This window comes from Myotis daubentonii, chromosome X (assembly GCF_963259705.1).
Source record: "Myotis daubentonii chromosome X, mMyoDau2.1, whole genome shotgun sequence".
Lineage (NCBI taxonomy): Eukaryota > Metazoa > Chordata > Mammalia > Chiroptera > Vespertilionidae > Myotis > Myotis daubentonii.
The window spans coordinates 117685351-117710880 of NC_081861.1; the positions used below are offsets into that span (position 1 = coordinate 117685351).

At 38.9% G+C, this 25530-nt stretch overlaps 1 protein-coding gene across 6 annotated transcripts in view; it reads left to right on the forward strand.

Moving 5' to 3' along the window:
- Positions 1-19416, forward strand: part of DMD (dystrophin) — a 2282236-nt gene extending 2262820 nt beyond the window's left edge. For 3 of the 6 annotated variants that reach the window (XM_059679269.1, XM_059679272.1, XM_059679274.1), the window contains 3 exons: positions 4363-4455; positions 12904-12935; positions 18933-19416. In XM_059679269.1, coding sequence (XP_059535252.1) covers positions 4363-4455; positions 12904-12935; positions 18933-18944 — 137 coding nt within the window. In that variant the 3' untranslated portion in view covers positions 18945-19416. The remainder of the gene's footprint in view (positions 1-4362; positions 4456-12903; positions 12936-18932) is intronic. The other 3 variants (XM_059679268.1, XM_059679271.1, XM_059679273.1) reach the window with 1 other exon arrangement.
- The last annotated feature ends 6114 nt before the right edge of the window (positions 19417-25530 follow it).

A 25530-nucleotide genomic window follows, 5' to 3' on the forward strand; every position in this document is an offset into this window, starting at 1 on the left:
GACTCCTTATGTCTAAAGACTCCTTAGCTTCTGATTTAGAACAATTTCAAACTTATGGCGGAATTACAGTTAATTCAGTGTTTTTGCCACCTTTGCTTTATTTATTTATAGTCACATCTATTTTGTATATCTATATGTTAACAGCTTTATATATACTGTATATATTTATATTTTATGTGCATATTTTATGCATGTGTAGAGTTTATTGATTTGTTTCTCATTTCACTAGCCCACTTAATGATTATGTTTCATGCATAATGACACTTTACTCCTAAATCCTTCAACATGTATCTTCCAAGGTGAAAGATCTTTGCATACATGACTACAATAGAATTATCACACTCAGGAAATTAACACTGATACAATACTATTATCTAATACATAATTTAAAATTCAAATAGCCCCAGTTCTGCCAATGATATTCTGTATAGCTTTTTGCTTTTTTATTTTCATTCAGCATCCAACCAAGGTCATGTTGTGCATCTAGTTACCATGTCTCTTTAGTCTCCTTTAATCTAGAACACTTCCCCAGGCTCTCTACATTTTCATGGCAGTGACATTTTAGAAGAGGTCAAACCAGTTGTTCTGTAGAATGTTCCTCAATTTGCATCTGTCTGCTTGTTTAGTCATGATAGGATTAAAGTTAAAATTTTATAAGCAATTACCACATAGGCGATGCTGTATCTTTCTCAGCTCATCACCTGAAGGCTTTCCTAACATTCTCTCTCCTTCCCCTTTACGCTTTCTTGGCACTATTTCCATTTGTTGGCTTCTGCCATGTTGATAACCATAAGTCCTAAATCTCTCTACTGAGTGTCTTCTGGATAAAAATATAACCCAATCTGAAATCCTGGTCAACCTCCAGAACATTTCTTCCAATTTTACAAGCTACACAAAGGCAGTCATTTTTCAGACTTTGTCCCTTTATCTACTTTCTTTTACTTTTAAGCTCCCTTGAAGTATAATTGATACACAAAAATTGCATACATTTAATATATGCATTTGGATGAACTTGGACATATGTATACACCCCATGATATGATCACCACAACCAGGCACTAAATATAACCATCACTTCTAAAACCAACCCTTTCCTTAATTTCTTTAGCTAAGTCCTACCATCATCAATTAAATCATCAAGGTCAATCTGTTTTACCTCTCTTATAAATTGCAGAACTCTTCAATTCAGTATTTCTGCCCAAATTTAGCCTTCATCATGTGATCAGCTGAACAGACAATATGAGTACTCTCCTAATTGGTTTCTTTTTTTTTTGTCCCTCTCCCTTTTCAAGCCATCTTCCAGATGTTTCCAGTTACTCTCCTAACATTCAGATTGTATATTATTCTTCTCCTTAAATACGTTGTGACTCCTGTTTGCCTACAGAATAAAGTTCATACTCCTTAGCATGGTATTCAAAATCCACTTTCCTCTGCAACCCAATTTTTTACTGCCTTCAAACATGACCACAAAAGATCCTGAATAGCCAAACCAATCTTGAGAAAGAAGACCAAAGCAGGAGGCATTGTACTTCCTCATTTCAAACTATATGACAAAGCCATAGTAGTCAAAATAATATAGTATTAGCATAAAAACAGACTCATAGATGAACAGAACAGAATAGAGCCCAGAAATAAATGCATGCATACATAGTCTGTTTATTTACAACAAAGGAGCCAACAACATACAATGGGTAAGGATAGTCTCATCAGTTAGTGGTGTTGGGAACACTGGGTATCCACGTGCAAAAGAATGAAAGAAGACCACTATCTTATATCGAAAAATCAGCTCAAAATGGATTAAGGGCTTGAACATAAGACTTGAAACCATAAAACCCCTTGGAGAAAAGGTAGGCAGTAAGCTCCTTGATACCAGTCTTGGTGATGAAATTTTTGGAGTTGGCATCAAAAGCAAAGGTAACAAAAGCAATAATAAGTGTGACTACGTCAAATAAAATGCGCCCTTACAGCAAAGGAAACCATCAACCAAATAAAAAGGCAACCTATGGGATGGGACAAAGTATTTGCAAATCATATATCTGATAAGGGATTAATATCCAAAATATATAAAGAACTCATACAATTCAATAGAAAAAAATCTGATTCAAAAATGAGCACAAGATCTGAATAGACATTTTCCCAAAGAAGCAGCACAGATGGCCAGCAGGTACATGAAAAGGTGCTTAACACCACTAATCATCAGGGAAATGCAATTTGTAACCACAATGAGATAAAAGAATATTAGCTATTAATTTTAATATTTTTCACCACCATTGAACACTGACTGGCTAATAATCACTGTTATCATTGTATACCATAATTAAAGAACTTATACACAACATTTTAATGTAAAATTGAAACCATTTACCCCAAATATAATTTTAAAAAGTAATTGAAGCTAACCTCAAGTACTAGATAAATCATTTTTTTTTCTTCTGAAAAACTGGAGGAAAGCAGAAAAAACATGTCATGAAGTAATCACACATCAAGTTGGAAATTGGTTAAAACATTATATGTGATTTAAGTAATCCAAAGAAAAATAATGATGGGCATAGTTGTTAATACACAGACCCCTTTTTAAGAGAGAATAATTTTCTAGTACATAGTTCCCTTTTGTATAAAGAGGAAATACTTTGCTTAGGTATAAGCAAAATTACAGGAATAAGGTTTCCTAGGTCTTTTCTGCATAGGTTCTCGCTAAAGTCATTTCTTAAGCAAGTAGGAAAATCATCATTTGAATTGAGGAAAGGGAAGTGAGTCAGATGAGTTGTCATCCTTTCAAGAAAGCCTAACATCTTGCTGAGTTTCAGAAGACTTTAAAAAGATCTTGCCCATAGCAAACCATTCCATTTCTTTTTTCCTAGATTAACTTTGAGTCATTTCACTTCTTTTTTCTCCACTTCCTCAGTGTCTATCACATTATGCTATATCAGGGTATATTTTAACTTTGATTGTCTTTCCTTATTTTGAAACATTCATTTAAAAAATGTTCCAGTCATTTTGGGGGGCCAACTTCAAACAAGCCGTGACAGTTATAGCTAATAATCAAAAAGGGAGTTTTATGCATGTTTGTGGGAATCACCTTGGAGTAGAACTGTGATCATCTGGTTCATAGGTCAACGCTCAAACCACTGAGCCATGCCGGCCAGGCTGATTTTGTCTTAATAGTGAGCACTGCCAAGCATTCTTTAAGCTTGCGCTTAAAAACCAAGGATGAAAACTTAATAAATTCAGGATTATAATCATAGTTGCAAATTTAAGTGGCAGGGACCTTAAATATTAGCATCTTTAAGTCATTATATCACTGGCTCTCCAGTCATTTCCTGATCAGATGTGAAACTAGGTTTCATTCCTTATTGGTGACTTGCTGAAGCAAGGTCTTCTAGGTGAAAGTGACAATATGCTGGAACAAAGTGAGATGGAAGAGACGTTATTTTCACTATTAGAAGACAATGTTATGAAACATTAGTTTCCAAGAACCTTCAAAGTTCAAAATAATTTTGTTTTCACTTAAGAAAATTTTCCCTTACTGAAATGCTGTTTGAGGTGTATTTCTTTGACATGTGACTAAACAGAGAACACAGATCAACAAAACCTACAAGGAAACTCTCATTCCCTGAGGAAAACCATCCATCCCAACATTTTTTGCCTTCCAAATAACCATTCTCTCCTCATATAAACAAATTCTCAAAAATTAAAAAAAGTTTCCCCTTATTAGCCTCCAAAACAATATTATGATAAAGTAGTTCCATGTAACAAAGAGGAAAGGAATATAACTCCCCACTATTCCCCATATCCACAGTTCTTCAAATATTAATATTTTATCACCTATATAAGTCACATACAACTTTTATTTCTTCCTGTTACATTGGACTTTAAAGGTACTTCATTTTTGTTTGTATTTTTGGTTAAATGTCAAAGGAAAAAGTGGTGAAAATACTCAGTGTCTCCACTCCTTTCTTTCTTACCTTCTTAAATGCAAAATGTCACAGTCTTATTTTCTTTTGTGTTGAAAATACACTTCAAGTGTCCAATAATAATTTTTATTACAAAGAAAAAATGTCTCACCTTTGTTAATAGGACACAAAATACCTATGTCAACTTTATCTTAAACTTTAAACAGATGTACAGTTTTCTTCTGCAAAGATAATGACATAGATAAATCCCCACATGGAATTCTTTTTCCCTTTAAGGAGTTGTTTCCTAATTAGTAAGCATAGAGGGGTATTTTTATTTACATTATTTATGAACAAGTGGAAATGAATTTTTAATGGATTTCTAGATGCAATCATGGGCCTTTTCTCTAGTATCTCTAATTTTTTCCTGAAGTGTAATTTTCCATTGTTTGTGTTTGCTTTCATTAAGGTGAGGAAGATCTTCTGAGTCCTCCCCAGGACACAAGCACAGGGTTAGAGGAAGTGATGGAGCAACTCAACAACTCCTTCCCTAGTTCAAGAGGTAAGCTGCACTACCTGGCAGTAACTCAGACTTACTAGAGTTAGGCCACTATCGGAAATACCCAGCTAGTATGTCCGTTTTCCACATTTAATAAACATATGCCGACAGAACGCCAATTTGGAATCACTGTGAGAAGATTTTATTTTTAAATGTGAATTTCTGGTTTGGATGACTGACTTTTCTGGCCATAGATTCTGGTTTAAATTAAATACCTGTGTAATCTAGATGATTCTGGAAATATAGAATACTAACTTGCATTTTGAAAGTATTTTACTTGGTTTGCACATTACTCTGCAGAGTTAATTATGAGGTAGCTTTTATGTAAGAGCAATTATGTAACTTTTACAGACGAGGAAATTAGTGCCCTAATGGTGCCTTTGCCAGGGACATACAGTTAACTATACAATACAGCGAGTCCAGGACATGCCTGGTATACAGTGGTGGTGGGAACTCTAACTTGCAATTTGATGGCCTTTATATTTAAAAATTGTGTCTTATCCCATCATTTAATTATAAGTAGATTTAAATTTTTATATACTATTTTGTTACTTTTTTTACTTCCAGAGATGGAATACTACCTTAACAAAGAAAGGCATTGACATTATTAATGCCTTTAATTTCTTTCTCCCCATCACTTTGACCTTGTATACTTAGCCCCCCATTCAAAAATAGCATTTTCCCCCACCATATTTTCCCTCCAGCCCATATGAGCTTTAGATGTTTTGCCTCATCCAAGGAGGTACTGTGCTACTGCTGTTAATTTTTTGGAGTTTTTCTTTAAGTTTACCGCCCTGACGTAAAACAAAGTCACTGACCCACTTCCCTTCAGTGAATAAAAGGAATGGCAGCCAATGCCTTTGAGCAAACAAAGGAAAGCCAGGAGAAGCCAAAGAGGGAAAACACAAGGCTTTGTGGCCAGTGATTGGCACCCCTAATGGGCAGCCCAAGAGGGAAGGGCTCCAGAGAATCTGGCTATTTGTTCCTCTCCCTAAGGGCGCTGACGAGGGTGTTTTGAGTCCTATCTTTTTGTTCACTCTCGGTGCACAATGGCCATTTCCTAGCTACTCGATGTATGAGTAAACATAGTGCAGTGCACATTAAAAGCAATAATGTTCTGATAGAGGGTTGCTAAGGAACCGTCAGGGGAAGCTAATTTTAAACATCTGCACGAGCCATCTTTCTACCACAGAGCATCTCTGATATGTTGATTCTAACAGATAAAAATCTTATCTGTCTTCCACCCACCCCACACCCACCACTCTCATCCCCATCCTGACTATCTTAGCTGTCTTCTCTCCCCAGATGCTATGAATCATAATGAGACCATATGCCAGTTTGACATAAATCACATGCTTTCACCTTTATCCTGCCAGCTTTTACCAGCACCTACTATGGACCAGTGGAGGGGGTTAGGGATGCAATGAAGAAATGTCAAGTTCCTTGTCTTCTAGGTGCTCATGGTCCACAGTGGATGCAGATTTCCAAAGTTCAAATCACAGTACAGTACTATTATTGCTGTAATGGAGATGTCTATGACACGATGAACCCTAGAAGCACCCTTTTAGATAAATAGGAGGTTAGCTTCAGACTGAGCAAGTGTCTTCTTCAAAATCACACAGCTATTGGTCGGGCAGGGACTTTGGGCCTCAACATCTCACACACATACCATGGACCCCAAGCTTTCCCTTGAAGGTCATGGACACTGTCTCATCTCAGCCCCTTAGACTGAAAGCGAGTTACCTGCTCTGTGGGAAGTTAGTGGTTATATGTTGGTGCCCCGGGCATTTCTTTCACATCTAAACAACTAGAATCTAGCAGAGGAGAGGCTAGAGCAGGGCTCATGGCTGATTCCCCATAGTAACCTTTTGTACTGGGTCTCTGATCCATCCTGAGAGTCTTTTTTAAAACATATTTTTATTGATTTCAGAGAGGAAGGGAGAGGGAGAGAGAGAGAAACATCAATGATGAAAGAGAATCATTGATCGGCTGCCTCCTGCACAACCCCTACTGGGGATTGAGCCCACAACCCAAGATTGTGCCCTTGGCCAGAATCAAACCTGGGACCCTTCAGTCTTCAGGCCGATGCTTTATCCACTGAGCCAAACCAGCTAGGGCCATCCTAAGTGTCTTGAAGGTGAAATCCTTGACATCCTCTCCCTGCATCCCCTGGCAGAGTCCTTAAAGCTGGATACCACATGGGTGTGGAAGTAGCCACCTGCAAGACTAGAAATATGCTTCCTCTGCTATGATAGCTGGTAATTCGCATCTCTGATGCTTGTATGATGTGGATTTACTTATATGGAAACTTGGGCAACTATTCAGGCGGCCTGCATAGTGTTTACTAAATTAGCACTTATGGAAGCAATATCATCCCCTGAGTGCTAATTGGAGTTTTCAAATATGGTATAAGGAGGCCTTATCTGATATCAATTCCTTCAAGTTCCTACTTACTCAGTAGTACTGTGATGGCCTTCGAGAATGACATCATTTTCCTGAGGAAAACACGATCAAACAAAAATAATAAGAGAGTAGACAAGGAGCTAGATCTGCCTGGTATTTTGTAATGCTATGACCTTGACATTTTTACTTTTCTTGCTACTTCCTGCCAAACTTGGCCTTATTATAGGCCTTTTTATGATTCTGCACCCAATCCCAATGTGTGGGGGTTTCCTCCACACCAACAACAGGCAATTCTCTGACACCAGCTGGGAATCCTACACTGCAGCTCAATTCGGACACTATCTACCTGGAGGTCGCATCATATCCCACAGGTTCATGACTCAGTCCTACAAAACTGGACCCCCTCCTCTGGGTTAGGTTAACGTTCTCGAGGGGCTCCCAGAACGCAGCAAAAACGAGTTGCTTAGTAGATCACCTGTTTATTAGAAAAGCATTTAACTCAGGAACAGCCAGCAGGAAGAGATGCATAGGGCAAGGTATGGGGAAGCAGCATGGAGATTCCAGGTCCTCTGGGAGCACCACTCTCCCTGCATCTCCATGTGTTCGTTAACACAAAAGAGGCCCAAACCACATCATTTTGGATTTTTATGGAGGCTTCATTACATACGTCTCATTGATGAACTCATTGGCCATTGGTGATTGAACCTAATCTTCATCCCCTCTCCTAACCCTGCAGTCTGGGGGTAGGACAGAAAGTTCCAACCCTCTAATCCAGTGGTTCTCAACCTGTGGGTCGCGACCCCTTTGGTGGTCGAATGACCCTTTCACAGGGGTCGCCTAAGACCATCCTGCATATCAGATATTTACATTATGATTCATAACAGTAGCAACATTACAGTTATGAAGTAGCAACGAAAATAATTTATGGTTGTGTCACAACATGAGGAACTGTATTTAAAGGGCCAGAAGGTTGAGAACCACTGCTCTAATCACATAGTTGGCTCCCAGCCTTCATCTCTAGGTTCTCATTAACATAAAAGGCACCTTGATGCTTCTCATCAGAGGAAATTCCAAGGGTTTTAGCATTTCTGTGCTAGGGAAGGACAAAGACCAAATAGATATTTCTTATAAGTCACATCACATTTTTTCTCCCTAAATTCAAAGGATAAAAAGTGTCACTGCAAAAATATTATCAACATACTCCCCAAAGTGTATTTTTGTATGTCTTATTTCTAACTAAAAGCATTTCTCATTTTTAAAGAATAGAGAAAATATACATGGTAGGGTTTAATGGGAACATCTATATATACACCACACATATACATTTATAGTCACATGTACAGGGTAGGCAAAAGTGGGTTTACAGTTGTGAGTATGAGAAACAGAGTTTATTCTTGTATTACTTTTCATATGAACAACTATAAATCTACTTTTGCCCCACCCTGTACATACAAAGATCAGAAGCAAATGTTTCAAGCAGCAGTTCTTACCATACTACATATAATTCACACTATTCCTATGTGTTATCTACTGAAAAATAAACTGCTGCTTGCAACCCACTAAATTGATTTTCTGATCCAGTGGTTTAAAACTATTGACCTAAGCAATCTCAGTTTTTCTTACCCAGGTGGATATACTTTTAAGGAAAATGAAATTTTAGAATTTTTACCATGCAAATTTCTGCCAAGACCTTGCTAATGTCTTAGAGGATATTGTGCTTTGATTCTAAGCCATCTATGTCCCCAATGTTGTGTTACAAAAAATGAAGTTCACGGTTACTACAGCTGTTTTGGACAGCTGTTTGAGTAACTCAGAACAGATGTCTGAGCCCAAGGTCTGACATTTAGTGGAAATGTGCTCTTGAATACCACCTCGTGGTTTACTTAACCCTGCTAGGTAATTGCCCACAGAGGGAAATACTTTTTTAAAAAAAACTATATTAACTATATTATGTTTTCCACAAATATAAAGTATATAGGTAGGGGAGTTACTGTGTAATTTAAATTTGCAATTTCTTTGTTACCCTCTGCCACAGTTTTGACTCAGAGGTCAAGTCTTAAAGTATCAGCTAACCTTCATCTTTCATTTTCATTAAAAGTACCTGGAAGCCCAAAGAAGTTAAGTGCCTGGTTCATGGCCATTCGGCAAGTTAAATTAGCCTTCTGATCTTCTCTCAATGGCCTTACTAAACTGTTATCCAAATTAATAAAGGGGTTATATGCTTCTCCATGTAGTGATAAGCTGATGACGAAACTGTCCTGCATAATAGCCAATATAAATGGCAGGGTGTTCAAGGTGTGGATGGGTTCACATTTAGCTTTGTGATTATATCTTTCCTGATTAATCTCTAGATATATATAGTTGGCTGTTCACAGCCACTTGGGAGATTTGAGTGGCTCAATGTATATTAAACACAGGATGTTAACCAATTTCTATCTAATCTATTTATCTATCTATAATCTGTCCATCTCTCTATAAAAGTATATGTAGAAGTTGAATTCCAGTGTAATAGAAATCATTATCTACTGTAAACACTTTCTAAATCTCCACCATTATTCTTTAGGAACACTACATGAGTAGAATGAACAATAAACATAATTTTAAATTAAACTCTTTAAGTTACTTGCCCACACACATCTGATTATTTAGCAGTCTAACAAAGGTATTTTTATATGTATGCACATTCATGAAAGAAGCGCTCCCCTAGTCAGCAGTATGATATTGGGCTTTCTCAAAATGAGGTGCCACTGTACATAGATTAATGAATGCGAGGATCCAACATAAGCTCTTAGTACAGTAAGATAATTCAGGAAGCAATTAGCAATACTATGCAGGTATTTCTGCCGCTTGTATAATCACTTACCTGCTGACCTGTGCCACATAAATTTTATCCCCAACAACCCATAGCAGCCTGTCACTTTCATACTTCCTGTCCCTTCCAAATAAGCCCACATATATTCTGTGACATGCCTCTAAATTAGCAACCCAGCAGCTTTGCAAAACCTGCCATCCTTTAAAATTCAAGTCTTATCTGTGATTCTTTAATGGAAGAACAACGTAAAGAACCAGGGCAGAAGCAGGAACCACTGTGTTTCCTTTCTGCCTCCATGAAGGATTTTAGCTCTCATTCCTTTACACTTGGGGCCTGCAAACTACAGTCCATGAGTCCAGATCCTGGTTTTGTAAATAAAGTTTTATTGGTACAGAGCCACACCTATTCATTTACATATTGTTTACCACAATTTCTCACTATAGTGGCAGAGTAGCTATGGTAGAGCTGAAAGTCACTACAGGGATAGAGTGGCCTGGGAACCTAAAATCTTTACTCTCTGGCCTTTACAAAGACAGTTTGCCAGTCCCTGCTACACACTGTTATTTTGTTATCCATTCTAGCTCATTACATACAGCCACAGGCTTAGGTGCTGATCAACTTTGAGCTCATCAAAACTGCATTTGAATCGACTATACATTTATATCCCTGTTCATCAAAGACCCAGCATGCTTCAATATATTTCAAGTATGACCATTAGAATCTTCTTTTACTTGTATTGAAACAGAAATCCTAAGGAAGGAACTCATTCTACACTTTTCAAACTGGTCAGTGGACTGAGATAAAGAAGCTAATGGTACCCAGAAACTGACATTGAATTAAAGAATTACCACCAATCATCTTAAGTTCATACTGCCTGAGTAAATTTGACTTATCCAGACCTGACCAAGCCCTATATTTAGACTCAGGATGTGCTAGCACATTTCCCTTTTTCTCTTGATTCATTTCCTGACAACATCCCACATTGCCAGATGGACAGCCTCAGTGAATGTCTAAGGCACCTCATTGCCAAAGAATGTATTTATGAAATAAAACTTTGCTCTGGTACTTATATTTCTTGATTGATAAATAATTTTCTTCAGTATTGCATCTTATCAGTATAGAACTATGCTTAGTACAGTGGAACACATTTTTTAAACTTTTTTAAAGAAAAAGAGGGCAGTCCTTTTGTACTATGCTAATGAGCACATTGCCACCCAATGAGGGAGGCTCTTGAAAGAGATCAGGGTTAACAAAGCTTTGGGAGGCTCATTTACATAAAATACCGGATCCTGGAGAAGTACCTGAAACAAAACCCAAATCATTTGCTGCATATTCGGCAGTGCCCAGTTGATACAGAGCTCTGAATATGGCTTGATATAGAATGGATAAAGATATGCAGCATTTATCATTCTAGTAATCGTAATTACACTCTGGAACTAAATCATATTGCTTTCTAACAACACTGTCCTTCATGAAAGTTCTGAACTCTAAAAAATAGACCAGAGAAACAAACCAGAACAAGTTACCAGCTCTTGTCATCCAAGCTAGAGGGGTAGCACACAAGGCCAAGTTGCCTAAAACACCAAAGGACTCATGGCCATGACCTAGTGGCTACCCTACTAATTCACTTCAACCAGCATTTATCAAATACCCATAGTATCAAGGTGCAATACAAGGTATTGCGGATAGAGTGGTGGGTAAGCAACATGCGGGCCCTGCCCTTGAGATCATAATCTTGTAGGGGAAAGGAATCAATTCTACTACTAGACAGTGTAACTGTGAAGTACAACGATTAAAAAAAACAACAAAACGTAGCTTGCTAAAGGAGTCATGCTGGCATTCATTTGAATCATCAAGGATGAAATAAAGTTCTTCTGTTCCCTTTTCCTGCCATCTGGTATGGGCCTACCACTGGGATTCCCCCCACTCCCCACCTGAGGAGCTGGCACCTATTTCTTTCCTGATCTGAGTAGGGTCATGAATACTTTGCCATGAGCACATGGTCAGTCAAGCAGTTTTTATAATCTTAAGAGATTTCGGACTCAGGAAAATTCAGAAGGAAGGAAGAGAGGGAGGGAGGAAAATCATACTTAGAAAACCTTTAAATATATACTAGAAGTTTTGAGCCCTAAACTTGAGTTTTAAAAGATTTGTTTTTGAGCGGTAGCTCCATAGTTCCTCATTCTAGACTAGTAGTTCTCAAATTGTTTCAGGGAGTTTTGGTCTTGGAGCTCCTCAGCGTGGTGGGTCGGGGGTGGGGAGGCATGGATCTCTTACAGTTCTGCTTTTATCTGCTGTAAATACTTGGATTTCGTAGAAGATTTTTGCTAAAGTCCAAGTTTGAAAACCAGTAGTATTTCATTTTTAAGACTCAGGAGCTAAAAGGAAATTGCATGCCCAAGGCATGGAGTATGGTCCAAGGGCTCTAATTTTCTGTCCAATTATATTATCATCGAAGAGTTCCTCATCAAAACCTGCTTTTCAAAAATAAGTGCATACATATAGATGTGGGATTCTATAAAGCGAATAAGGCTAGTGGGTCTTTAGCCATGGACTCTCAAGTCTCCTAATACCTGCTGACATGAGGAAGTTGAGGCTTATTCCTGGCTCCGGCTCTGTGGCTTGCCCATTAGTGGGATTGATCTCCTTCCCCTTTTTTCTTTCTTTTCCTCAAATGACCCCAGTCCCACTGTGTGCATGCTCAGCTTCTACCAGGTGGAACAAATTCTCCGAAAAGGATGGAGTCTGTCATCTATGTGATATTCTGCTTTGCATTTGGCGTGCGGAGTTTAGGCACACAAAGACAACTACTGTTTATGTTTCAGTGTGTTGATTGTTAAGTCCAGAGTAAAGAGATTCTGAGACTTTTGATGTTAAGCTTGACATTCTACAGTTGCTCTTAAAAACAATGTTCGATTTGTCAGATTTCTATGCTGTGCCAGCTCTCATCCAGTTTTCCCACATGACCACCATGGATTCTATAAGTGCTATCTCCTGGATCGTGTTATCTGTTTACACTGATTTAAGTGTGTGTAAAGGTTATTTGACTGGATGTGTCTTTTGGGGTGATTTTGTTTGTTTGTTTGTTTCTATTTTTTTTTTCCAGAAGGGAATAAATGAATTGTCATCTCAACATTAGTTTGGTAAAAGAAGCAAATTGGTATGAAACTGTATATATATGCATGATTTTTTTCCCTTTCTGATATCTCTACCTCTTCCTCTCTCTATTATTAAAGGAAGAAATACCCCTGGGAAGCCAATGAGAGAGGTCAGTGAGATTCAGACTCACAGCCATGGCTTCTGTCTGTCTCATCCCGCTTTCTATGTTTGGCGTTTGTGTAAGAATTGTGTGCGTGCACGCGCATGTATGTATTACACATGTCATCGTGTAAGGATGGTAGTCACCTCTCCACTTGCAGCTCATGAGGAACAGTCCTCAAATATTCATTGCCATTGTCATCACCATGACGACAGGACCATGGGTCGCGGGGAGCAGGAATCTCTTTAAAATGGCAAACTTCCGTAGTCCCTGGGTTGGAAGCCTGCAGTTCATCATCTGTTGCCATTTGCAACACAAACCAAAATCTTCCAAATAAATTTAGCCTTGGACATAACTACCTCCAGGACCCTAGCATTTTCTGCCAGTGCATTTGGTTTGTATTCTTTTGGGATGTCTTCGTTTTGTCTTGTTTTCTTTCTTTTTTTTTTCAGGGTCCCTAACTCTCTTCCTTTCCCACTTTAGCTAATATTTTTTGAGCACTTACTGTGTGCCAAGCACTGTTCTAAGTACTTGCCATCTTTTTTCCTATATACACTTCACGAGAAGCCTATGAAGTACTCTTATTAACCCCATTGTACAGATAAGGAAACAGGGTAAGTGCAAGGGCAAACTGTGTCCAAGGTGACGGCGTTTGAATCCAGGCAGTCTCCAGAGCCACACTCTTAACTCTTATGCTTTACTGTCAGGTTGGAAAATGGTGTTGGAAAGGCTTGTGTCATCTCTACTTGCCCTTTAGAGAGGATGCTTATTTTGCATTTGGCATTTGGAGCCAGATAGAATGTTAACCAATTAGAGGTAAAAAATGAACGTTGGGAGTCTTAAGAGTTGTTGGGTTTTTTTTTATGCCTCTTTTGGTGTTAAAAGGGGTAGGATATGGCATTATCACTGTATGTGGTTTGGGGTTTTACAGTGAAAGCTGCTTCATGCTTCTATTCTACCAGAAATATTAGCTAGACATTGAATTACCTAATCAAATGACGATTGGATGACAAAGTGTTGAGTGACAGCCCAAGTGAAGTAAAATTGTCTTTACCAAGAGTTTAGTGCAAAGGACGTGAGAAGGAAAACTCACTCGTGGATGGCAATAGCGTGTACTCATCTGGGAGGCAGACTGGGTGGGTGGAGAGTCCTTAGAAGAGACGGTTTTGGATCCTTAGCAATAGGATGGACAAGAGTAGCCACTCGTTCATTTAAATATAAGGAGTCATACTAGGAATTCTGCCACCAGACCATGCAAGCCTGATAATTAAAGGATAATTGAATGATCCTTCAGTGTGTCTACACCAGTGCAGCTTCCAAGGCTTGGGGCGGTGGGGTCCTAGGGAGGGCGTGGTAGGCTGGGAGGAGAAACTGAGGAAGCCTGAATCGGTGAAGCATTGAATGCTCCTGACGGTTTGCCTGGCTCACATACTTCTTATGTGAGACGTCCCGGGTTCATTCTGATGGTAAGTGCTCCTTAACATTTATTTTAACTTGCAAAAAGTTGCACCATAATCTTGACCACCCTGAACATGTTTCTCTGATAAATGAATTTTAGAAAAGGCCAGCAGCTATAATTGAAGTCATATAGGCATTTGGAAACTTTACTACCTGAGGCACATGATAGTCAATTAAGTTTCCAGAAAGCCAGAGAACCAAAATAAGAGCAATATTTTTTTCTTTTTATAAAAAATATATTTTATTGGTTTTTTACAGAGAGGAAGGGAGAGGGATAGTTAGAAACATTGATGAGAGAGAAACATCGATCAGCTGCTTCCTGCACACCCTCCACTGGGGATGTGCCCACAACCAAGCTACATGCCCTTGACTGGAATCGAACCTGGGACCTTTCAGTCCACAGGCTGACGCTCTATCCACTGAACCAAACTGGTTAGGGCAATAGTGATATTTTTAATGCTATGAAAATACCCCAAATGTATAGTAGACCAGATCTTTCCCTCCCCAAAGATGAAATTATAGAAAAGGAAAGATAAGCAGATTTCACTGCAGTATTCTGGCTTTGCTTTGGCCATTTATTTGGGCATTATATTTTTTAAAAATAGAGTGCCAGATTGCTATTGAGGTCTTGGCTCGCTGCCAGAAAGTCTCAATTCCAATCACGGCGGAAAATAACTCCCTTAGGCAGCGGTGGCGCGTGAGACTGGATGTGCCACAGTTCACGCCAACTTGGAAAAACATACCACTGCCCTAATGTTCAACGCATGGTGCCTTTGTGTTCAACAATCCTTGCATTAAAATGGATTAAATTAATACGTTCTACAGATGTATTTTTGTGTCAGCTTGTTCCTGACGCTGATTATAGATGCCTGAATCCCGCCTGCTTTTCAGTGCCTTTCGTGCTCATAATATAAGATTTTAATTTTGACTTTAGGAATACCTGTCATGTAAAATTAATGGCCTCTCTAATGTTCTGCTTTATATACTGGACAATAGAACCAGGGTACAGCTCTATTTTCTGTATCCATAGCAGGGTGCAGTTTTATGCCTCCAGTGGACTGAGATATATGATTCTTTGAGGCAGTATTTTGTCAAAGAGAGAGATTTCTTTTCTGGCTCTAACGAAAACATCCATGAAAAACATTGGAATCACTATTCTGGTGAAACAGGTATTTGTAAATAAAGTGACCAAAGGCCTAATGTAGATATGGTGAGGTGACTGAACACCATTTTTCTAGCATAGGAACAACCGTGAGGTCATTTGGTGAACATGAACCGGCTAGACAGGTTGAAAGGCCACCTACCATTCTTTGGCTGTGTGTATGGTATATTAAGAATAATGAGTAATTTTACAGGGTAACTTTTTCAATAGCAGATGTACCTAGAACTCATGCCTTTTGAGAGACTCAACAGTTTTCTGTTCGGGTAGTAACTGATCACCATGTCAAGGAGCACAAGCACCATTTGGTTATATACAGTTAAGTCCTCACTTAGCATCAGCAGTAGGTTCTTGGCTTTAAGCAAAATTACATACGATGAAACCACTTTTGCCATAGGCTAGTTGATATCAACAAGAGGTGGGTTCCTATTACAGTTCACCAATGTTATAACAAAACGACGGTGAACAAAATGTTATTCAAGGACCTGCTGTAATCTAGAAATGCATTCACTTGTCTTTGTTATCTTTTTTTTAATATATTTTATTGATTTTTTACAGAGAGGAAGGGAGAGAGATAGAGAGTTAGAAACATCGATGAGAGAGAAACATCGATCAGCTGCCTCCTGCACATCTCCCACTGGGGATATGCCCGCAACCCAGGTACATGCCCTTGACCGGAATCGAACCTGGGACCCCTCAGTCCGCAGGCCGACGCTCTATCCACTGAGCCAAACCAGTTTCGGCGTCTTTGTTATCTTTATAACTGCAATCCACATCTCATAGCAGACAATCTAAAATAGGCCTGTTTTGATTATTATCAATAGCCAGTGGGAAAAAATGAATTCTTCCCTGTTTTATGTTTGTAACATATTTTCTAGCTACAAGGTGGACTATATGTGGGTAATGAGAAATAGTTGGAATTCTATTCAGATATCAAATTGAAAGGGTCTTGAGTTTTGTTTTTACTGGCTTCGCTAATTGCTGTTAAGATGGCAAGTAATTAAGAATGTACAGTTAGCTCATCCATTTCCAATTATGCATGAATAATTGCGATTTCCCAGGGTTTCAGGGCAGTCAAAAATAGATACAAGGGAAGCCCTCTAACCTAATGGCATCAGTTATATATCTGTGATCTAAGCTCAAAAGAACAGCAAAGGACCCCCTGTCTTCCTGTGGTTATTGATGGTTTAGAAAATCCAATGACTATTTCAGTTCCACTGAAGGCTGCCAAACACTTGGCCCACTCTCTAAGTAGTACATACGTTTTGTTAAAAGTTTTTATGTTTGCAATCTCAACCGAAATCCATAGTGATTTTTTAAAAATATACTAGTAATTAGTTCTCACAGAAACTCTTTGCACTGATAAGTCCAAAGAGATTTATAAACTTGGTCACCTTTTAATGGCTGAATGGCATTACAGTTTTAATAAGTCTTAGTTTGATCTGGTGCCATCACTGTGTAAGTGCGCACGTATGAATACTCTCCAGATCCTCTCTCTCTCTCGTATATATAAAAACGACATCTCTTGAAATAAATATTAGGACAGAATGCCTGTCCTAGTCTATCTTTAATTTTTATAGAGATTTTAACAATTACTATGGCAATCTGTAAAGTTGATACATGGCAAGGTAGTAATAGCCTAGTAAAGCATTTTTCATTTCAAAGGCAGTACTTGAATAGTGGAATGACTTACTGATGTCCAAGAATTAAAATAAGCCATATAAAAATATGAAAAGTCAAGCCATGCAGTATGTCTCAAATCATTTTACTCTAGATCAGAATTTTGCCACAAAGTACCCAGGGATATTGTGCTGCCTCTGTGTTCTGTGCTGGGGGATTAATGCCAGGTCATGTCACATTATTAAAAGGTGATTCTGATAGTTAACCCTCATTTAGGAGATCAAAACTCGACTCACAGGACACCCAAATCCATGCTAAACATGTGGGTCATATTATAATTAGGCTCTAGTCTAGAGTAATTTGGAATGAAAAGTGATTTTTATTTTGAAGTTTTCTAATTCAAACATTAATAGTGTACAGAAAAGTCTCATCAAGAGTTTCTTTTTCAACCCAAGTAAAAGCAGAAAGCAAATAGCTACCTCCACCATAGCCTTAGATCCCAAGAAACTAGAAACACCAATCAGAAAGGATATATGCACCCCTGTGTTCATAGAGGCACAGTTTACCATAGCTAAGATTTGGAAACAGCCTAAGTGCCCATCAGCAGATGATTGGATTAGAAAACTGTGGTACATCTACACAATGGAATACTATGCTACAGTAAAAAAGAAGGAATTCTTACCATTTGCAACAGCATGGATGGAACTGGAGAGCATTATGCTAAGTGAAATAAGCCAGTCAGAAAAAGATAAATATTACATGATCTCACTCATTTGGGGAATATGATGAACAACATAAACTGATGAACAAAAACAGAGATAGAGACAGAGAAGCATCAATCAGACCGTCAAACCTCAGAGGGAAGGTAGGGGAGGGTGGGGGTAAGGGGGCCAGATCAACCAAAGGACTTGTATGCACACATATAAGCCTAACCAACAGACACAGACACCAGGGGGGTGAGGGCATGAGGGGGGGGGGCGGCAATGGGGGGATAAGGACACATATGTAATACCTTAATCAATAAAGAGAAAAAAGTGAGCCAACAGTTTGAAACAGCATTGAAATGAAGATTTCATGTCATGGTGATGGTAGTAATGATAAAGGTGATGGCCATAGACTGGCAATGGTGGCGGTGGTGTTGATAGTTATTGTGATGATTGTTTAATAGTAAAAAAAAAAGAAAATCTAGTACAAGGAAAGGGTGAAATATTCCTGTGATGAGGGAAATCTTGTGCTTACCCATGGAAGCCTTTTTTAAATATATACTTTTATTGATTTCAGGGAGGACGGGAGAAAGAGAGGTAGAAACATCAATGATGAGAGAGAATCATTGATGGGCTGCCTCCTGCACAACCCCCTACTGGGGATCAAGCCTGCAACCCAGGCATGTGCCCTTGACTGGAATCAAACCTGGGACCCTCCAGTCCGCAGGCCAACACTCTATCTTCTAAGCCAAACCGGCTAGGGCTCCCATGGAATCCTTTTGTTCTATATTGAGAAGATGAGTGCGGTCTTGGACATTTTTTCTACTCAAATGGCAACAGTAGCCTGATCCAATATTAAGCTAATACTAACAATGTGAAATGTCTTCATTAACAAGGCTTTGCTTCTTCCTGGAAACTGGTGGAAATCCAACCCTGTTGTATATACCCTCGATGCAGCTTCTGTGTTGTCCTCACCAAGAAATGGGGAATGGTTTCCCAGATGGCAAAGAGCCGGGGGGTGATGCTTGCACCTGTGTGAAGTCTCTCTCTCTCTTTGTTTTCCAGGACACAATGTAGGAAGCCTTTTCCACTTGGCAGATGATTTGGGCCGAGCGATGGAGTCCTTAGTTTCAGTCATGACAGATGAAGAAGGAGCAGAATAAATGTTTTACAACTCCTGATTCCCGCATGGTTTTTATAATATTCATACAACAAAGAGGATTAGACAGTAAGAGTTTACAAGAAAAAAAATCTATATTTTTGTGAAGGGTAGTGGTACTATACTGTAGATTTCAGTAGTTTCTAAGTCTGTTATTGTTTTGTTAACAATGGCAGGTTTTACACGTCTATGCAATTGTACAAAAAAAAGTTATAAGAAAACTACATGTAAAATCTTGATAGTTCAATAACTTGCCATTTCTTTATATGGAACGCATTTTGGGTTGTTTAAAAATTTATAACAGTTATACAGAAAGATTGTAAACTAAAGTGTGCTTTATTTAAAAAAAAAGTTGTTTATAAAAACCCCTAAAAACAAACACACGGGCGCGCGCGCACACACACACACACACACACACACACACACACACAAACTTTGAGGCAGTGCATTGTTTTGCTTCCTTTTAGCGTGATATCCATATAAAATTCATGGCTTTTTTTTCTTCTTGCATATTGAGATAAGACTTCTTCTGACACTACCAAATGACTGCTTCACATTGCTCTCTTGAGAGTTGTTGACTGAGTGGAACGGGCTGTGGGTTTCCGTTGTCCACATCTATATGTCTATAAGTATGCAGATACTATAGGTATATAGATAAATAGATAGGAATTTCTAGAGACCTTTTAAATTTCTTGTTCAAATGTTCCTGCCACTTGCTAATGGCGAGAAATTGCTTCTGGTCATTCGGCTTACCTGCTCGGTGGAGAGTGGCTTTCCTGGAGCCTGCAGGCAGAAGGAAACGACCACATTAAAACATTGTCTGGGGCTCCAGATGTTTCTCATTTGGAACTTTCCACTGACAACTAGAGTATTGCATTTTTTTTTTGATAAAGGAACATGTGAATGAGTACACAAGACTTACTATGTCAGAATAATGCATTGGTTGATGTATACAGCTTCCTGCTGTTGGCAATGCCACTATTTAGACTTCATGGTGCTTCAGTGGAAGTCAGAGCATCAGAAGGTGTTTTAAATTCCCAGAGACGAGGAGGACTCTGGGTTCTCAGCTGATCCCTCTGAGGGAGTAGGCAGGCCACTCTTGAAGTAAAGGATTGGATGAATCTTCATAACCATACATAGATATTTGTGTAATTACAACTAAATGATTCTCTTCTGGCAAACAGCAGTGGATGTTTTGGTTCTTTCCTTTCTTATAAGCTTTTTTTTTTTCTCATTGCAGTGAGTTTTAAATGCCATAGGACTTAATTTAAGATAACCCTTGGAAAAATGTAAGACAGTAGCCCCATCACACTGTGACACTGTTAAATATCCACCCAGAAGTTCGTGAACTGTGCTTCTCTCCTTTGCATTTCTCTAAAGTAAGTGGGGACGCGGATAGATTCAGATGTTCCACAAGGAACTGCAATCCCCTTTGGGTGGATTAAGCAAGTTAAATATATAAACAAGCAAACATTGTTCAAAAAGAGGAGAAAAACTCAAGAAGACTAGCTGGTAGGAAAAAGCTTTACTCTTTCATTTCATCTTATTAGTCTTTGATTTGAAAAAATCATTCAATAGAAAGTACCATGTGACCTATTATTTTGCAAATCTGTTACCTCTTACATCAAATGTAATTAACTTTTGGAGTGTGGGTTTTGTCCCTTATTTTATTATGATAATTAACATCAAACATGGCTTCTCATGCTATTTCTACCTCACTTTGGTTTTGGGGTGTTCCTAATAATTGTGCACACCTGATTTCACAGCTTCACCACTTGTCCATTGTGTGAACATTTCCCACCATTTTCTTTCTTCCTTTATAATTTCCAAAAGAAAACCCAAAGCTCTAAGGTAACAAATTACATTAATATTTGGTTTTAGTCTTGCATTTTTCCTTTACATGACGCTGGACTCTTTCTTTAAGGATATTTTTTAACCACGATTTAAAACAAGAGGTTACTTTATTTCCTACTAAGAAGTTTAAGTTTCATTCTAAAATCAAAGATAGAGTGAGTGCATAATTTTGTTTTAATCTTTTTGTTTTATCTTTTAGACATTAGTTCTGGAGTGAGTCTGGCAAAATATATGAATAAAAATTGAGAGCTTTATTGCTATGTTTTAAGCATAATTTGGACATTATTTCGTGTTCTGTATAACCACTGAGTGTTAAACTAAATCATAATCAATGTAACTGAAGCATAAACATCACATGGCATGTTATGTCATTGTTTTCAGGTACTGGGTTCTTACTTGAGTATCATAATACATTGTGTTTTAACATCAGCACTGTAACATTTACTAATTATTTTTTTAAACTTCAGTTTTACTGCATTTTCACAACATATCAGACTTCACCAAATATATGCCTTACTATTGTATTATATTACTGCTTTACTGTGTATCTCAATAAAGCACGCAGTTATGTTACAAAAAAGTGTTGATTGGACTGCTATATTTTGTTTTATGTTAGTTTAGTTATTTTTTTTCACATTTTTATTGATTTCAGAGAGAGAAACATCAATGATGAGAGAATAATTGATGAGCTGTTTCCTGCACACCCCCTACTGGGGTTCAAGGCCACAACCCGGACACGTACCCTGACCAGGAACCAAACTGTGACCTCCTGGTTCATAGATTAATGCTCAACCACTGAGCAACACCAGCCAGGCTAATTTAGTTATTTGATTTTTATTTATTTTTATTTTGTTAAATATATTGATTTTTTTACAGAGAGGAAGGGAGAGGGATAGAGAGTTAGAAACATCGATGAGAGAGAAACATCGATCAGATGCCTCCTGCACACTCCCCACTGGGGATGTGCCCGCAACCAAGGTACATGCCCTTGACCGGAATCGAACCTGGAACTCTTGAGTCCGTAGGCCGATGCTCCATCCACTGAGCCAAACCGGTCAGGGCTAGTTATTTAATTTTTTTTCCTTTTTATTGCTTAAAGTATTACAAAGGGTATTACATATGTGTCCTTTTTTTCCCCCGCCCTTGACAATCCCCTGGCCTCCCCTACCCCCCAGTGTCTTATGTCCATTAGTTATGCTTATATGCATGCATACAAGTCCTTCGGTTGATCTCTTACCCCCCTCCCTCCTGCCCCCCAACCCTCCCCAGCCTTCTCGCTGCAGTTTGACAATCTGTTTGAGGCAGCTCTGCCTCTGTATCTATTATTGTTCAAAAGTTTATAATGGTCTCTATTATCCATGAATGAGTGAGATCATGTGGTATTTTTCCTTCATTGACTGGCTTATTTCACTTAGCATAATGCTCTCCAGTTCCATCCATGCCGTTGCAAATGGTAAGAGTTCCTTCTTTTTTACAGCAGCATAGTATTCCATCGTGTAGATGTACCACAGTTTTCTAGTCCATTCATCTACTGATGGGCATTTAGGCTGTTTGCAGATCTTAGCTATGGTGAATTGTGCTGCTATGAACATAGGGTTGCATATATCCTTTCTGATTGGTGTTTCTGGTTTCTTGGGATATATTCCTAGAAGTGGGATCACAGGGTCAAATGGGAGTTCCATTTTTAGTTTTTTGAGGAAACTCCATACTGTCTTCCATAGTGGCTGCACCAGTCTGCATTCCCACCAGCAGTGCAGGAGGGTTCCTTTTTCTCCACATCCTCTCCAGCACTTGTCGTTTGTTGATTTGTTGATGATAGCCAGTCTGACAGGTGTGAGATGGTACCTCATTGTTGTTTTGATTTGCATCTCTCAGATGATTAGTGACTTTGAGCATGTTTTCATGTCTCTTGGCTTTCTGAATGTCCTCTTTTGAAAGGTGTCTATTTAGATCCTTTGCCCATTTTTTGATTGGATTGTTTATCTTCCTTTTGTTAAGCTGTATGAGTTCCCTATATATTTTGGAGATTACGCCCTTAAAAAATATGGAATGCTTCACGAATTTGCGTGTCATTTTTAAATAGGTCATTCATGCATACAGTTGAAAAATGCAAAATCTAGAAGGCAAACAGTGAAAAGACCCTGCCAGCCTGTTCCCAGATCATCCTCACTGCCCTATGAGTAAATATTATTATTAAATTTCTTATGTATTCTCCCAAAGTATCTTTATTATAAACATGTATTCCTCCTTTTTTTCCTTTCATTACACAGATTGTAGCATTCTATTTATATACCTTGCTTTTTTAAACTTAAGAATGGATTCAAGAGATCCATTCTTAATTATATTAAAATGAATCTTTCCAATCCTATATAATAAGACCTTAATATGCAAATCAACCAAAAGGCAGAATGGCCAGTGGAATGACTGGTTGCTATAATGCTCACTGACCACCAGGGGACAGACGCTCAATGCAGGAGTTGTCCCCTGGTGGTCAGTGCGCTCCCACGGGGGATCGCTGCTCAGCCAGAAGTCAGACTCACAGCTGGCAAGCACAGTGGTGGTGGCGGGAGCGCTAAGGAGCAGCAAGCAGGCAGGCAGTAAGAAGAAAGGAGTCCCGGATTGCGAGAGGATGTCACAGGTGGACATCCTCTGAGGGGTCCCAGACTGCAAGTGGGCACAGGCCGGGCTGAGGGGACCCCCACTCCCCAGTGCACAAATTTCATGCACTGGGCTTCTAGTGCAATATATAAATGCTTTCTCACTTTTTATAGCTGCATAATACTCCACTGTATGTTTGTGGGATATAATTTAAGCAGTTCCCTTTGGTGGGATATGTGGGTTGTTTTCAGTCTTTTCTATAACAAACAATACTGCACATCTCTCATTTCTTATTTGACTTGTGCAAAAAGAGGACACATTCCTAGAAGTGAGATTTCTGGATCAAAGGTGGCGAACATTTGTAGCTTCGGAGGTCATTTTTGTGCAGCAACTGTCCTAGTGTTTGTTTTGTTTCTTGTGTTAGTAATAACAAGTATATGAATTAACCAGTTTGCAGTTTACACTTTGCTTCTTGAGAATTTCATGCCACTTCTATTATTGTTCATGGTACCGGACTTAAGGGGACGTCTGAGGAGCAGGAGCCTAACCTACAAGGATGCTACAGAACTGATTCTGGGGAGGATACCCCTACCATACCACAACCAGAGGTTGATCCGCTCATCTCTATCCTGCTTCACCTCTGCTCTAGCTGCAACGGAAGCTAGGAAATGAGTAGCAATGTCAGCGTCTCTAGCAAGATGTTGTCTTTGTCTCCCACCAAGATTCATGGTGAGAAGTTCCCCAACAGGGTTCAGATGCTAGGCAGTCAAAGACATTACAAAAGTTCACTAGCTTCAGCCTATTCTAATGATTTTGGGAATAACAGATGGTCGATCTCATTAAGAACGATTTTAAGTGAGTGTGACATCTCTGACGAATCACTCGCGAAGTTTTTGAGGGTGGAGTGATAATGCCAACCTAAGTGACTATTACATTGAAAGACTGTCCTTGAAGTCCACATATGCCAAGATTAATTTTTATCCTAATTATTTTTTTAATATATACTCACTGATTTCAGAGAGGGAGAGAGAGATAGAAGCATGAATGATGAGAGAGAATCATGGATTGGTTGTCTCCTGCACGCCCCCCACTGGGGATTGAGCCCACAATCCAGTCACGTGCCCTTGACTAGAATTGAACCATAACCTGGTTCATAGGTCAACACTCAACCGCTGAACCATGCTGGCCAGGCAATTTTTATCCTATTTACATGAATACATCATTTATCCTTCCTGCCATTCCCCAAACCAGCCTTTGGTTGAAATACCAGACTGCCTGTTTTGATGGCATTCAACTAGGGAACTGAGGAATTTTAAAAACTTCACCATGTCTAAGACAACTGTGTGTGGAGGACTCTGAGGAGGGCATTTGGCTTTCTGTTTCACACCTGGCACAGGCTGGAGAGGAGGGAATTATTTCAGTTAAAAATTAAAATGGATCAAGCTGGTGCAGATTGTGCACCAGCAAGCAAAATGTGTTCTAGGGAGAAAGCATCAAAACTAATGGATGTGTTCTGTGGAGCTGCGGTGGGATTTCCCTGAATTTGTAATGCTCTCACAGAATGAATACAAAGGCAGCATTGGCACACTTGCAAAGACTTTGCCCTCAAATTATGTGTAGGAAGGACATGAGTTGAATCCTTTCCCACAGTAGCAAAGTCACTAGAGGAGGAACTGCAAACATAGTATTCACCATTGCTCCTTGGCCTTCAGAGTGCGGTGAGTTCATGGACTTATTTGACAACACGAGAGCAGCAGCATGCCAGACTTTCCATAGGTAATGTGTGTGTGTGAAGCTTTCAGGTATATGAGAGTGGCTTTTGTGTACAGAAAAGATTATGTACAGTAACTTGATGCTTAAATTCTATACATATTTGCATACATACATATATGTGTGTATATATGTCTATATACAGGATACATTTTAACTTTTTATTTTGAAATACCTTAAAAGTTGCAAGAATAGTACAAAGAACCCCCATATACTCTTTACACAGATTCAACAATTGTTTCTATTTCTCTCTCTCTCTCTCTCTCTCTCTCTCTCTCTCTC